Genomic DNA, 16748 nt, shown 5'->3' with positions numbered 1-16748 from the left:
CATCACAACTTATGGAAGATCCAAGACTTAGATCGATCGAGGCCATCTGGCTTCAGCACTTTTCCTCTTACGAGACTCTGGGCTGCCTGCCCTGCACTGGGCCTCCACTACTGCTTCCTCCTACCTGAGAAGGAGCTTCAATCCTTTCCAGGACAGAGAGAGCAGGAGCCATCCCAGAATGTGTGTTGGGGGGCACAGGGACAGGCCTTTCCCCTTGGCATGGTCCATCACAACCTGGATGGGGGGCTTTTCTGGAGAGAGAAGAATAGAAAGGTAGGACTGGGATCAAGACCATGGGAAGAGAGGTCTGGGAACGAAGGGCATGCACCCACTGCTTGGTCTGAGTGGGAGCAGGGACAGACCACCATTTGCAGGCATCAGAGAAGCTATGTGAGGGAAGGCGGCACATTGTGGGCGAGAATGGCACCTGTGCCTGGAAGCTCAAGGCAGGCAGATTTCTGGCAACTTGAACTAGCTCTGGCCAAGAGTACCTATTGACCCTACAAGTTCCACTGCAGCTCCTCCTGCCCCCACCCCCAGTGGCCTTTTTTCCAGGCAGGCAGCTTCTTGTAGTGGCTTGCAGTCAAGTCCTACATTCTGTTTTGAGTCCCAACTTTGCTATTTTACTACATGTGTGACCTTGGGTAAGTGGCAACCTCTCCGAACCTCAGTCTTGCCTCTGGAGAAAGAGATGTGCTAAAACTTCTCTCATAGGAATTTCAAGATACCATGAGGTGAACTATACAGAATGCTTATTAGCCTAGTGCCTGGCATATGGTGAATGTTCAATAAATGGCAGCCAGAGTTTAGAGATGAGAGGGGAAGGGGAGCGAGGGAGAGGCCATAGTGAGGATTTCCCTTTCATATGCCAGGTGAGCTCCCAGGAAGACAACGGGTGCCGCACCTGGATGTGGGCAGAGGCTTTGAGGCTGCTGGCTGGGACTGGGGTCTGTGGAGGAAGTGGGCATGAACTAGGGGCGGGGGAGGCAGGGCAGCTTTGTCTCTGTCAGTTAATTAAATCCGGAATGCTAACAAGCTTTCAAAACAAAATGCGACTCAAGTACTCTTTGGATGGGATATTAAAAAAACGGTTCTATGAAATTGCAAACAGCTTTGTTGCTGCAAACAAAGGCCCAGTTCTTTGTGCCTTTCTGGAGCTGAGGCCCAAAAGTACAAGGGTGAAAAGGGTCAGTGAAACTCGGAGGGTGCACTCCTGCCACAGCTGCCCACGCAAAGAACTGAAAGAACCCACAGGTCCTGGGGCAATCGAGTACCAGAGGCCCCCAGTGCCTGAGACTTAAGCACAAATGCATGGAGAGGACAGGAAGACTTTAGACAGCATCTTGTTCTACCCTCCCATTTCACAGATGAGGAAACTTAGGTCTAGAGAGTAAGAGGCAGAATCAGGATTGGTAAGTCTTTAACCATCTTGTTCAACCTTTTCAATATGAAGCTAGCATAGGGTGTTTTAACAGGGGCTGACTGTGGGTGTCTGGAAGATCTGAGGCCTGAGGCCCTGTGGCAGTGGGAGCTGGCTCCGAGCTTGGGGTTCTTTGGTGGGTCCTATTAAATGCCCTCAGAATTATAGGAAAGTACAGGTGATAGCAATAGAACAAAAGCAGCCCAAGATATCCCCTTGACAGTAGTACCAACAAATTCCATGTCACCTGGAGTATATATGGCTTTTGGTAACCCAGAAGACTCACAATGCACTTGAAAGGTAGCAAGAGGCCTGAGGGATCTTGGATCAAGCTGCATGTTCCCGGGCATCTCACTGTCTGTAGGCCTTCCAGGCCTTCTTTAAATTCAAAGAGCTGGTCTTTAGGAGACTTTCCAGCTCTAAAAACCAACTTCTGGGGGCTGGGGTTGTGGCTCAGAGGAAAAGCGCTTGCCTAGCATGTGCAAGGCACTGAGTTTGATCCTCAGCACCACATAAAAATTAAATAAAGGTATTGTGTCCACCTACAATTAAAGAATAAATGTTTAAAAAAAAATAAAAACCAACTGCTGTTTTAAAAAAATCTGCCTCCCTTGATTTAGTTTAATTTAATGGCTTCCCTTTGATCTTAGGATAAAGACCAAAATCTTGTCATAGCCAAAAAGAAGGGACTAGCATGCTCTGGCAAGCTAGTCTCATGTGTCTCCCCAGACTCCTCCATGACACCTTCCTCCTGGTTGTCTCTGCTCTAGTTTCTTCCAGATCCTCTGCTGGAACTAGTTTGAAACTAGTAGTTCTACCCCAGGGTGTAAACATCGAAGAAATTTTCATATGGTGCCTAAATGAGTATGCAAATCAACGTTTCCTGCAGTGGAGGCATCTGCAGGCCCATTGCTCTGGTAAGCGAGGTGTTCAGGGACATACTGTGGAGCACTTTGCAGCCCTTAGGAGCAAAGGATCAAAGTTCAATGGAAGGAGCTTAGGAGCACTCAGTACTGAGTGACAGCAATGAGATTTCACACCATGCACATGCTTTTCAATTTGCAATGGAGTTACGATGGGCCCACAAAATCCACTGTAAGTTGAAAACATGGAAAGTAGAAATGGATTTAATGAACCTAATCTACTAAACATCAAGCTTAGCAACACTGCAGACTCTCAGTTGTTTACTCTTGTGATCTTGAGGCTGACTGGGAGCTGTGGCTTGTTGCTGCCACCCAGCATTGCATTATAATGAATATCACACTGTGTATTGCTAGCACAGGTCAAGATCAAAATTCAGAATGGGAAGTTTGGTTTCTACTGAGTGCATATTTCTTCTGCATCACCTCAGGTCAAAAAAAACTGTAAGTTCCATGATTGTAAGTCAGGGACTCTGTATTCAAGACACACACTTAAAAATATAAGACAAAAACCATTGCCTCCCATCCTGTAAGAGCACAGAGAAACAAAAATGCACATTCAACACATGAAGTATGCAGAGAAGGGCATAGCAGTGGCAGATAAACAGGATAAATAAGGGAGGAAAACCCAAGCAGTGAACCACTGAAGATGCACAGAGTGCCACACACAAGACTTGGGCCAACAATGATCAGAAAGCTCTCAATAAACCCCTCCACCCTCCCCAAGGAAACCCAAAACAAAGCCAGTGAGTTGGAAGTTGGGCCAATGTCCAAAGGGAAAGAAAGAACAGAAGCTGAAGGCCTTTCATCCTATCTGAACCAGGAACTGGGAGAGCTGGAGAGAGGCCCGGGCTGCTTGGGAATCAACACTCCCAGAAGGGGAAACCTTCATGGATTTAGCTGCAGCACAGCTGACCGTCAAGAAGCTCCTGAATCTCCTCTTCCCTGAGCTGGTTCACCTACGTGCCATCTGAGTCATTCTGTGGATCTCTAAAGGGAGAGGGAATTCCCTGCCTTGATGGCTGACCCCACAGATGCCCCCATAGGATTACCCAGCACCTATTAAGATTCCTGGATTCCTGATTTAGGAACTGTGTGAGATAGTAAATATCATTTTAAGCTATAAAGTTTGGGAGTAATTTGCTGTGTGGCAAAATATAACTAATGCAAAAACAGTGTTATGCCTTTCTTTGGCTAATGTGAATTTTCCCTACAGGCTGGACTCCTATTGGAGAGAAGCAGGCCTAAGAGGCTGAGTGTGACCATGGCTGGCCTTGCTGCTGGATGCCAGGATCAACAGGGTGGGCTGCTCAGATTGGCAGAGGGTGGCACTGGGCTGGGTAGGGGACAGAAGCACAATTCTAAATGGACTTGTCTGTGATGGAGAAATGGTCTATCTTAAGCTAGGTGATGTTCAACAGGGATGTGGGCAAAAAGATCATCTTTCTAAAGGTCTAACACAGTCAGTCACAGCCCACATGGGGCTGACAGAAGTTTAGAGATGTATAGTGGTTTGTGCAAGATTCCAAGCTCAAAAGGGACAGAACCTAAATTCATTCACAGCCAGGCCTTCTAAATCCAACAATTAGAAGCCATAAAAAATGACATGTGAAAAGACTTCGTGTTTTACAAACCCCCATTCACATGCATCATCTCATTGAACTCTCAAACGGCCACAAAAAGACGGCTTTTCCCATTTCTCCACAAAGATGTCGGACGGGAAGGCTGGAGAAGTATAGAGTACAGGGCTTGCCCAAACCCACCTATGAGAAGTGATGCCCAGGCCTGGGCCCTTGGAGCCTGATGCCCAGTACCAGGTCAGGCCTGTATGATGGCTCCTGTCCTGGCCTCACACTTTGAAGAGCCCTGCTTTAATCCTCTACCAGGCATCCTCCACACAGGGGAGGAGTCCACGGAGCCAGGAGGACGTTTCCCCTTTTAGACCATGTTCTGGGTATCCCAACCCCTCAAACTCCCTGCCCACACTTTCTAAACCTGACTCCAGGGACTGAGGCCCCTTTTTTTTTTCTGATGTCTTTGTGAGGGTCCTCCACGATGCTGTGTGCATCCCCAGGTTGCTAAGGTGACTGCTTGCAGGAGGTGTGTTTGGAGCTGTTGTGCGAGTCAGGGTTCCTAACCACATAATGCAAATGAGGAGATTAACCAGCCCTTAAATGCTTTTTGGGGGAAGGAGGTAGGAGGACCCTGGATTGAACCCAGGGGCACTTTACCACTGAACTACATCCCCAGCCCTATTTATTTATTTAATTTTTAGACAAGGTCTAAGTGGCTGAGGACCTTACCAAGTTGCTGGCCTTGAACCTGCAATCCTCCTGCCTCAGTCTCCTGAGTTGCTGGATTATAGGTGTGTACCTCTATCTGGCCCAGTGCTTTTTAGCAAGTTTCTAAAGACATGATCCTGGACCTACCCATCCTCTCAGCCACTTCTTTCAGAAAGCCTTCCTTGGCTCACTAAGCTAGGTCTGCATTATTACTGCAGCCTTCCAAGACATCTTGTATTCTTTGAGAGCTTGTGGGGGAACATACCTGCTTGCTTCCCTGTATCACCAGTGCCTGGCAAGCACTGGGCCTGGAGTGGATGGCTAATAAATTTGAGTTCATAAAAGGGTCTCAGGCTGCCTTTTCATTTGCCCTTATTGGTTTCTGGTGCAAAACCTCATCAGTGGCAAGGCGGAATGGCTGAGAAAGCTATGACCTGATCCTTTCTGCTGTTCAAAGGGACTCACTGTGGGATCAGGAGAGCAAAGCTGTCCTCCTCCAGGTCTTCATTTACTTCATAAAGTGGCATCCGGGATGGGGTGGAGGCCTCTTACTGAGATCGAGACCTTATCCCTGCACTCAAGGAGAGTCCTCTAAATATTCATAATGATACAGACTGAGAACTGTGCTGGGCTGGGCTGCAATCAGCCTTCAAAACACTATGATTTAAGGTGGAGAGTGGAGCCTAGAGTCATTAGCCCAAGAGATCAGCTGTTCCTACTAAAAGGGTAATGCCCTACTCAGGTCTTCAGCATATACTCAAAACCTGGCATAAACCCAACTGATAGTGATTCACTTAAATCTCAGGACATAACTCCAGCCAGCTTCTAGCTGTAAAGGGCCCTGGGAGTACCTTGCTCTTCAGAGCAGTGTTGTCTTTAGACCTGAACCCTGAACTCCCCTTTCTCTGGCCATGCCACTCCCTACAGAAGTTCACAGGCTCAGGAGATGTGCTCACCTGGAGTCTATGACCACCTAGTGTTCATACCCTCATTCTAGGCTGTACTACTAGAATTCCAGAGTTCCCTGATCAGATGACCCTTTGCTTGCAGGGGTCTTTCCCTCATAACATCTTTCTGAGGGGAGACATTGACTCCTGCTTCGGTATTTTTAGATTTGATGGGTAGCTATTGAGGGGGTGGTGGACCATGCCTGAACCCATAAACGGATATACCCACATGCATGCAAGGACGCCTTTGCCTTTGCCGTGCAGCATTGAGCACCACTAGGAGCCTTGTTATTTATCTGGCCCCAGTCCCTGCAAATGGCAGGAGCCATCCTGTCCTGAGTCTGCCCGCTGAAGGCACTGAAAGCAAGACTTGATGAGGTTCTCCATTCCATGTCCTGGCCATGGCTGGCACCGACTGTTGTCTACCTCCTTTTCCTCCTCTGGATCCCCAAGGAAGCTGATGGGTCCCAAGCTAGGTGAGGAGCAGAGGCCCCTGCATCAGTGGTGTTGCTTGCTTTCTTGCGAATGTGAACACCTACACACAGAAGAGGGGGAGTGTGAGTGTGTATGTACCCAAGTGTTTGGGTGACTGTGAGCAAGGAAAGTGAGCAAGTGAGGGAGAGTGAAAGAGAAGAAAAGGAAGGTGAGCATGTGAAGAGTGTGTATGTGAGGGAGAAGAGAAATGTGTGTGTGTGCAGGTGTATGAGGCACGGAAGGCAACCCAGTTCACACCAAGTGCCTGCAACAGTACCTGGGAAACGTGTATGACTGAAGGTCTGGGAATCATGTATGACCGAGGGTCTGGGAAAAGACAGAGAATGCAAAGCAGAGGAGGGTGCCTTCTGATCTTCATGCATGCGAGGGAGACGGGGTGTGGGGTCAGTCATGGGGGGAGAGAGAGATTCAACGTTGGAATGACAGCTAGCACAGCTGTCCATCATAGGAAGCCTGCAAGGTGGAAGCAGGCGGATGGGGTGGTGACAGAGGGGGCTGAGCGTGTAAGGAGAGGAAGACATGCAGGTGTGTGTCCTTTGGAGGTGCGTGTCCACCCCCACAGGACTCTGTGAGGCAGAGGCAGGCCACGTGCCTGGATGACTACGCGTGGGTATGTGCCACGTGTGTACGTGAGCGTGCGGCTGTGTCAGTGAGAGCGAATGTGAGTTTGGGGCCCATGTGGAGATCCCTGGACAGGCCATTCTGCAGCAGCTCGGGGCTGTCTAGATTGCTGGCCATGCCCCAGGGGGTTTCTATTCCAGGAAGCGCAATCAGAGAGGCTTATACAACCTGCCTGATGCTTGCTCAGGTCTGGGTGACCATGGCTGGGAGTGCTGGCCATGTCGCCCTGCCCGGAGGTGTGTGTGGGAATGAATGAGTCACCCAGGCATGGCTGGCCCTGGTTCTGCCTTCTTCTTACCCAGCAGGGAAGACAGTGGGGAGGGGGAGAGAGCACTCAAGAGCTGTATTTTACACCATCATTATGCAACTGCGTGCCTTGTCCGTGCATTTTTCTGAAGGCTCAGCACCCCGACTCTCTTAGCCTATGTACCTCCAATCCATTTGCGTCCAAGTTACAGTTTAGATGAGTGGCTCTGCCTCACAAACATTTTTGGCAGTCTGCACCATACCAGGCTTGGGTCCACAAATTTATGATGCCAAGCCACCCCCAGTCCTTTCCCATCCTGTCTTCCTGGCTTTAATTTTCTCTACAGCACTTATGCCTATTTATCATATTATCTATTTTACTTTTTGTCTATCTTTCCCTTAATAGCAAATGCCTATACAGTGCTTGCTCTGTGCCAGGCCCTGTTCTAAACTCTCTAGAGTCCCTGATTCTCTCAATAATTCTAGACAGCAGTGATTATTATTCCTGCCATTTTGCAGATGTAAGGGCCTGAGAGGGGAAGTAGCTTGTCCAGGATCATTCTCCCCATAAGTGACAGAGCCAAGATTGGGTCTGGAGTTCCTAGTCTTACCCAGCACAAAATGTTGTCCTGTGAAGGTGGGGAATTTTCTCCGTTTTGGTTCACAGTTGAATCTTCAGTGGTTAGTAACAGTGCGTGGCACATGTAGGTGCTCAATTAATAGTAAATGAAGAAATAAGTGAATAAATGTTGAACAGGGAGGACGCAGAGTGGAAAGAGAGGTGCTTGCCTTCAAAGAACTCACAGTTCCACGAAGGTGACAGATAAATAATTATTGCAATAATAAATACCATGTCAGGATGGCATTATGGGACTCTAGAGAGGTTTAAAACTCAGCTGGACCCTGGCAGAGAGGGCTTTCCAGAGGAAGGACACAGGCATGGTGACATTGCCTACCTACTCCCAACTCCTCCCTGGGGAGAAGCCCTCTAAACCCTTTTTGCCTCACAGTCCACAGGGTGCCTGAAGACAACAGTAGTTCTTTGGGGACATTGGAGCAGAACAAGGAAGCAGCAGTCAGCACAATGGCTCTGGAGAGAGACTGCCTGGACTGAATCCTCCCTCTACCAAATACCAGCTAAATGACCTAGAACAGGCAGCCCAACTCCCTGGGCCTTGGTCCCCTCATCTGTTTAACAGGGTAGCAAATGATACCCGCGTCCCTGGGCAGTGCATAAGGCAGGTAATGAGCCAGCTTCAGTGGAGATGACTAATATTCCTTTTCCATTCTATACTGTTTCCTGGCTTTGGGGGAGGAAAGGGAGAGAGTTGGAATTAAACATATTGTGCTTAATACTATAACCTCTCTGCTAAGGATTGATTCCATTTTTTCAGGAATGGCTCAAAGCCAAATTTACCCATGAACCTTTGTTAAGACAGGGACTACGTCTGTTTTATCTACCATTATATCCGAAATACCTAGTATAATGCCTGAGATATAGATAAATATTTGTTGAATGAATGACTGATTACATATATTTAACCTCCCAGGACCTCTGTGAGGATAAATATTCATGTTGCTGTTGTTTCCATTTACAGATGAAGGACTGGAGGCCCGGCAAGGTTAAGTCACTTGCCCACGAACATACAGCCTGTAAACAGATCAACCAGACTTAAATGCCAAAGCCCGTGCTTTTTCCTCCACACCATGGCTACTCTCTGGACTCCTATACATCACGTCCCACTTTCTGTGGATTTTTTTTCTAGCCAGAGGGGCCATCCCTGATTGTAGAATCATCTCTGAATTCTATGACTCATCTCTGAATCACAGAACTGTTTAATAGTTGAAAGGGACTTTTGATGTCATCCAGACCTCCCACCCACTGTGGAAATTTCCTCTCCAATGCTGTCTTCTCAATACTTGAATGACTCCAGTGATGAAACACTCATTTTCTTCCTCTGGAATCATTAAGTTCTATGACTGGACCACTTTTAGAGACGGAAAGTAAGTTCTGTATCCCTTGGGCCAACAGGTCTCTCTTTCATTTTTACGTACTGGGCTTACATCCGCCTCCTAAGGCACACAGAATGGGTCTGCTGACCTTCCATGTGATGGCCGCAGATATTGAGACATCCCTTCAGAGAACTCTTTTCTTCAAGTTTGCTGTTCTGGTCCCCACAACTCTTCTGTGAGACGCTCTGTCCCAGACTAGCTCAAAGGTCTGTTCAAAGGGAGCAATGGCTCCCCTACTGGACAAGGGGTGAACTGCACCGAAGGGCTCACTAGGCAGGATAGCTGAGGAGCTTCTTGGGGAGCCTGGGCACCAACACTGGTGTGAATAAAATAACTGCCTTTTCTCTGTCTCTCTTTTTTAAAAGAGTCACTGCTTTAGTGTCACATCTAGTTGTTGCGACATCAATCTTAGAGGGTGTCACATGGAGACTCCATTCTAAGGTTTCTTACCAACCATGAGGTTTCCGACAAGCTCCTGGTTTAGGACTTCAGTTAGAATTCAAAAGGCTATTTCTTAAGAATTTTTTTCTTTAAGAGGGATATGAAAAGCTGTCTTTGCTTATGATGATTTTCTTTTCTTTCTTTTTCACTTGTCTTTATTTTCTAGTATTGCTACCATGGACATTTGTTATAAGAAAAAAATTTATAAAAAGAAGGAAACATACATTTAAAAATCCTCTCCTTGCCCCTTTCCCTTTATTCCTTCCAAGATTGTTCATCACGACCTGGGTATGTGGTCTCCAACTGGTAGGGCATGCTGCCACCCTGTGGGCAGGAGTGCCTTGGTAACACCTCCGTGGTGACTGCAATGGCCGGGGTTCAGACAGCCAGGCTCCCACCAATGTGGTCAAAGTCTGCCCAACACGTCGCTGGTCAGCAGACATGTCCCTCTGAGCCCTCCACCTCTCAGCACAGCCATAGCTGCCCTCTCTTCCTGGCTGCCTAGAGAAGCTCCAAAAGCTAGCAGGTCAGGAAGACATCAGAGATGAGGAAACTCCCCATTTAAACCCTGGAGCAGCTGCACTGTACCTCTGGACCAAGATCACAGTTAACCAGACTTTCTTCCAGCCCCATGTCAGCTGGGGCCCTCTCTCTATGCTGGGAGACCCTGGGGCACTTGGATGCCGGGGGAGACTCACCCGGCAGCCTCTCACAGCAGCACATGTCCAGGGCCCCTCCCTCGGAGTCATCAGCGTTGAGGCTCTCTCTCTCACTCCTGCAGCAGGATGAAAGATAGGAGACGAGGCTGTTGAGCCTGGATCAGAACAAAATCCCAAGCAACGATAAAAAGACTTCGGCACTCTGTCCCTTAAGTAGCCTCACCTTATCAGAGGGATGAGGGAAAGACCAATCTATCAAATAGGTTAGACACCTGCAGAATTGTGCAGGTGTCTTCTATGTAGAATCATCATCATCACCACCTTCCCTAATATGGGGGGGCTTACTTTGTGCAAAAGCACTTTACAAACTTTACCATGTTGAGTTCTCACCATGACCCCATGAATCAGGGGTCATTAAACAAGTTCAGAGAGATTAAGTAACTTGCCTGGGATCACAGAGCTCATTAGAGTGGAGCTGGGTTTGAAATCATGGATTCCAAGCTCATGTTCTTATTGCTCTGTAGTTCTGCTTCCTAAATCCCGTGGTTTTTGAACCAGGGCTGAGCAAGAGGAGGGGTCTGGTAACCACAGTCCTATGTCCAGCTCACCAAGATGTACAAGAGCCGTGGGCCTCTGACAGTGGAAAGCGGCAGGCAGAATTCTCCAGAAAGAGCTAGAAACAGGAGTGATGTATGTATTTTGCATCTTCTAAATGTTCTCTTTCTGAAATTAGAAAATCCTCTTTCTAGCTCATTAAGGTAACTTATAGGATTGTCCTAGTCTAACTTTCCTTCTTTACCCAAGAAGCTGGAAAAAGATGGTGGAGATCAGTTAGACCCATGCAGGGGATTCAGAACTGACAAACCTGAAGGGCACCTGCACTGCTCACAGGGTCCCCTACTCTGGCAACAGCCTGAAATGCAGGGGAGAACTCCAATGGCCCCGTCTGCCCTTCCGGTCTCTGGCCTGTGGCAGGTGTGGGTTGATCAAGGCTGAATACACAAACCAGGGCGAGTCCACCAGAACCTCTCTCCTGCACAACTGTAATGTATTCTGGAGGCCTGGAGCCCACAGCTGCTGGTGCTGAATCATGGTAGTGGTCATCCCCTGGAGAGAAGGGCCTCAAACGCCTGCTTCCAAGGGCCCCAGAGCCGTCTCATTCCTTCCTGTGCTGAGTCTTGATTGGACAACATATTCATCAAGACCATGAGATGCCCCAGGATCCCTCAAATAAGTCATTACCTTCTGGCTAAGCCAGGGGAATTTTTTTCCCCCTGAAACTGACAATCAAAAAAATCTTTAACACAGATGTACTAGCTCATTGCTCCTAAGACGCCCAGGAGGTCAGATGTCTCATTACCCACCTGACAGGGAATCTTGCCTCTCACTGGTCCTGAGGCCTGTTTCAGGTCCAACTGCAGATTTTAAACAATTAAGGGCAGACAGGCCAGGTCAAGGGTAACTCTTCACATTTTGATATTTTCTTCTCTTAACTGACATTGTGTTGTTTTATTTTTTCCTCACTCCTACTGGCAGAGTCTCTGAGTCCCAGGGCCCAATGTTCCTGCAGAGAAAGGGCTACTATCTTCCAGCCAAATGCCAAACTGTAAGGGCTCTCTTTCTTTGATGGTCTCTGGCATCCACTAAGGCTGGCCTCCAAGACCTTCTCCACGTGGCCCCAATGCACATGGCCTATAGAGGTTGCCCAGTTTATACCTTGCACAACTGGATGGGGCAGGCTTGAGCTAGAATCAAAACTGAAATCTGTCACATAACCTACCTTGAAAAAAAATACTTTCATGGCATCCTTTTATACTTAGAACAAATATAAACATCCTTTGGCACAGTTCACTAGCTCTTGTGTGATGTGGCCTCATTTATTCCTCCAGCTTTATTGCATGTCCTTCTGCCCCCAACATCTACACTGCAGCCACCCTGGACAGGGTCCTTCCCTTCACAGTTTTTTTTTTTTTTTTTTTTTTTTTGCACATGTTTTCTCTGCCTGGACAGCTCCTCCAGCTCTCCCAGTGGTTTTTTTTTTTATTTTTAATTTTTATTTTACTCATAGCACTTGACACATTTGGGAATTCATTTTAATTTATGCCATTGTTTGATTAATTAGTCTCAGACATTAGACTATGGGCCACATGAAGCCAGGGACCGCCATTGCTGTTTTATTTACCATTGTGTCTTCAAAGCTGAGCACAGTGCCTAACTCATAGTAGGACGTTCAAGGTTTCCCTGACATTCTTAAAAAAAAACCTCAGGACTTCAAACATAGCCATCATCTGAGATACTCTGTGGCACGTCCTTGTTAAGCTACTTGGAACCCTCCCCCACAGCTGCTGACCAGCACAATTAGAGAAACGCAACCTGGAAGGGCTCTCACTTTACAGAGGAGGAAACTGAGGCAGAGGACAGGAGTCTGACTTGCACCAAGCTATAGACTGAGGTTGTGGCCTCAGGGATCGGGCTGGAGAACTCCTATCTCCGACCTGCCAATCATGAGCTTTCTTTATACCAAGGATCATGCTCGCCCAGGAGGGCTGACCCATGACGGGGTGGGGGTGGGGCAGAAAGTCACCAGGGTATCCTCTGGAAGGGACCCAGGTGTGACTCACACCTGCTTTCACACCTTAAGCCTACCAGGCCCCCAGCCGCATTCAGAATAGCTCAGTGCTGCCTGTGTGCAGCGGACTCTATAAATAAGCTTCCTAGAAAATGACTAATTTCATAATCAGAGAAGCAGAAAGAGTAGCACTTCCCAACTGCAGGGGAAAAATGGAACAAGGGCCTGCTGCTCTGCCCCGTGGTAGAGAACTCCAGGAACCCCCTAGGGCAACGCTGCGCATCTGGGCTATTCAGGGGAGGGTTTAGCAAGATTTTCAAAACAGAGATGGCCCATGTAAACTGGATGAAGAAACCCCATCTCTGGGCACTGCCCTCCTTCCTGCCCACCAGGAGCAGAAATAGCTGCTTATAATGGATTGCTATAGGCTCTCTCTCTCTCTCTCTTCTTCCATTTCTATCAGCGGGGCGACAGGAGCAGAAAACTGTCCTGTATCAACAGGCAGCAACTTGCTGGGCTGGCCCCCCACTGATGCTTTTAGAACCAGAGAACCCCAGAGATGGAGGTGCTCATTTGACAAGCATCTGCTGAGCACCTCCTGCAGGCAAGGCCCAGAGCTGTCCCAGGAAAACAATAGTGAGCAAGCCAGGCCACTGCTTACCCGCTCCTGACTTTTCAAGGAGAGAGACAAGCAAACATGACTGCACCCGGATGCCTGCTTTAGTTGATGTATATGCTAAACTAAATGGGGGGGCACATCAGCTTGTGGTGAGGGAGCAGGGAGAGAGGAAGTCTTCTCCAAGGGGCAGACAGGACCTGATTCTTTTTTCTGGGGGGTGGGGGTGGGGGTACTGGGGATTGAACTCAGGAGCACTGGACCACTGAGCCACATCCCCATCCCTATTTTATATTTTATTTAGAGACAGGGTCTCGCTGAGTTGCTTAGGGCCTCGATTTTGCTGAGGCTGGCTTTGAACTCATGATCCTCTTGCCTCAGCCTTTTGAGACTCTGGTGTGCCCCACCATGCCTGGCCAGGAGCTGATTCTTAAAGGATGTTTTTAGGTAGATGATGGGTTGTAAGGGAAAGAACTCTTGGAACAGTGCAAATAATAAGAGCAGGGCTTGAAGGCCCAGGATTCATGGAAACTTTGGCACTAATGAGAAGTCAGCTGGTCAATGGGATGGGGAATCAGGCTTCAGTACAGGCACATGAGCAAGAAACAGGCTAGACATGAGGAACCCTGCCCCAGGAGGGCAGCCCTCCTCCACTTGACCATGAGGCTTCCCTGCATTGAGAGGGGGCATGTGCTCCCCTTGCCTGGACTGTGGTGGGGAGGTCTGTAACAGGAAGGTGGCATATGTTTGTAGAATGGACATGAGATTCAGCTGGTGGCATCTTCTCTGATCCCAAACTACTCCCATTTTAATTGTGATAAAATTCACAAAATTTTCACCATTTAAAGGTGTACAATTTGGAAGCATTTACTACATTTATAATGGTGTTGCAGCCACCATCATTATCTACTTCCAGAAAATTTTTATCAACCCCAAAGGGAACCCCATGTACTCATTAAGGAGTCACTTCCCATTCTCCCCTCCCCCAGCCCCTGGCAGCCACTAATTTGCTTCCTATGACTTGCCTATCCTGGATCGTTCATATAATTGGAAGCATTTTGTTTGTTTTCTTTCACTTAGCAGAATGTTTTCTAGGTTCAAACAAGTTGGTAGTACGTGTCAGTACTTCATTCCTTTTTGTGGCTGGATAATTTTCCACTGTCCATTTGTCCGTTTCCATTTATCAGCTGATAGATTTGTCAACTGCTGGACATTCAGGCTGTTCAGGCTTTTGGCTATCATGAATAGCATTGCTATGAACCAAACTACGCTTTCCCATTATGTTCCCAACAGCCTTATGCCTTTGGGTGATCCTTTCCTTGCCCTGGGCCTGAGTCCTCACCTATAAAATAAGGTGGTCAGACGATAAGCCCCTTGCAACTCAAATGCCAGCACCTTCATCTGTTCCTTTATATTGTGGAGGGAATATCACCTTATAGCTATTCTACCAGTGGGCAGAGGAGCCCAAGTCTGCTTCCAGGATGGGTAACAAGTCAGGTGGAGCTAGGATACTGAAGTCAGGATTCCTGGGTGTGAAACTGAGCCAACTCCAGGCAGACAAGGCCTCTGTCTTGGACTTCATGCCCCCGGACCCCTCTGAACACTGCTGCATGGAGTGCTTACCAATCTCCTAAAGCTCCAAGTCCTCCAGACATCTCTATTCACTGAATCAAACCTCTCCAGGCCTTTGTTCATGCTGTTCCTCTGTCTGCAATATCCCATCCACTCTCCTTGCCAAATCCTACTCATTCTCTAAAGCTCTTCTTAGGCATATCCTCTTCCATGAAGCATTCTCTGATCTCCGAGAAGAACCAAGCTGTCCTGCCTCTGGGTTCCCCACACACCTGGCTTCCACTTCTGTTGTCTCTTACTTTGTTCTGCTGCTATAATTAGCTGCTTATGCACCTGCCTCCCCCACTGGCTTTCTGAGACTCTGGAACATCCTCATTCCCTCCACCACCACTGCCATATCTAGGCATTCAGCACAGGCCCTGAGCCTATTAATGGACAAGTTAAAGGTCAAATGCAGGCCAGTGGCAGGGTCTCAAGGTTGGTAGCTTTGGATTCTCTGGGAGGGCAGACTCTAGCTAAGAGCTTCTCAAGCTAGAGATGATGGCCAGATCATGGCCAGGAAAAGCCCATAATGCCATCCAGAATGTTCAGCATGCAGGAGCAGAGGCCATGCTGGCTTGGTGCAGAAGAAATGATCAGGCTGGTCACCTCATGCAAGTGAGTAACAAATCACAGAGCATGCAGGTGGAGAAGGCTTGGCTTCCTCAATGGGTGGGCTGTGGGGCACCACACACACTCACCTAGCTCCCTCAAACTTCATTCCCAAGGTATCCGGATGGGGAAAGGTGCCATCTGAGGCCAGGGCGGGAAGTTTCTCAGCAAAAAGCAAACTGGAGATGTGAATGGAGGAAGAGAGGCCAACTTCAGAACATCCAGTTGGAAAAATGGAGGCCCAGAGAAATGACTTGCCTCAGGACACACAGTATGCTAACAAATATTTTCAGGTAGTACACAAAATTCTGAGATTTACCTCTCTCCTGATCTGGTACCCTGCCTTCCCTTCACCATAGGGAGGACCCTCAAACCAAAGCTCTGTTATCTGGTACTTCTGTGTCACACCCCTCAAGCCTTCTAATAAATCTCTCTGCTGCCTAGGTTACTCAGTCAGTTTCTGTTGCTGGCAGCCAAAGAACCCGACTGATCTGTGCAGCAAACTCGGGGAACAGATAGGCTCCGAGCCCAGGACTCCCAATGCTTAGTTCACTGCTATTTCCATCCTTCCAAGCTGCCTACCCTCCTGGCCCAGCTGTCCACTGTCCAGCCATCTGTCCCCATGTCTGAGCAGACTGCAAACTTGGAGTGTTCTGGATCCCAAACACAGGGTCTGAGTGTTCTCTGGGTGGGATGGACCCAGATGAATGAATTCCCTTTCATCCCTACCCTGATGTTGGATTTGGGGCCTGGGCGTGACTGAATCCTCCACAGAACGGGATGGAAGGGAACTCATGGGTCCCATGAAAGGGAAAATGGAAAGTCACTGGGCCGGCTCAGCTTGCTGACAGGCTCAGGCAAGTTTTCTATCTTTTAAGTGAGTCTGATTCAGGGAGTGGCTGAATCTGATTCGGGATTAATTTGCTCAACATGTGTGTACAAAAACCTACTGTGTGCAGACCACATGTGAGGCCCCTGGGAACATAATGAGCTATAAGCATCTCCTGGGGGATGTAGGTTAAAAAAAATGGTCAGGGCCAGGGGGCATGTCTGATGGGAGACATGCAGTTGACCCTGGGAGCACTGCTGAGGTTCCTAATGATGCATAGGAGTGATGGGGATGAGGAGCAGGAGTGACTGACTGTGGGTGGTGTCCAGGCAGAAGGGGGGCATGTGAATGGGCCTGGAGTTGAGAGAAAATAGGACACATTTGAGGAATGGAAAGACTTCAGTCTGCCAAGGCCAGCATGGAGAGCGAGTGTGGCAAAGGACAGGATGGTTGCTGAGCTGCTCCTT

General features: G+C 48.3%; 1 protein-coding gene across 2 annotated transcripts in view; it reads right to left on the bottom strand.

Moving 5' to 3' along the window:
* The window catches only part of Ptpn5 (protein tyrosine phosphatase non-receptor type 5), a 44800-nt gene extending 29239 nt beyond the window's left edge, over positions 1-15561 (bottom strand). For both annotated transcript variants that reach the window (XM_077797511.1, XM_077797510.1), the window contains exons 1-2: positions 15542-15561; positions 10084-10160 (exon numbers count right to left, since the gene is read on the bottom strand). In XM_077797511.1, coding sequence (XP_077653637.1) covers positions 10084-10160; positions 15542-15561 — 97 coding nt within the window. The remainder of the gene's footprint in view (positions 1-10083; positions 10161-15541) is intronic.
* Between the last annotated feature and the right edge of the window lie 1187 nt (positions 15562-16748).

Source organism: Urocitellus parryii, chromosome 4 (assembly GCF_045843805.1).
Source record: "Urocitellus parryii isolate mUroPar1 chromosome 4, mUroPar1.hap1, whole genome shotgun sequence".
In the NCBI taxonomy this organism is placed as follows: domain Eukaryota; kingdom Metazoa; phylum Chordata; class Mammalia; order Rodentia; family Sciuridae; genus Urocitellus; species Urocitellus parryii.
The sequence above is the reverse complement of the archived record's forward strand: the minus strand, read 5'-3'. Positions and strand labels throughout refer to the sequence as shown.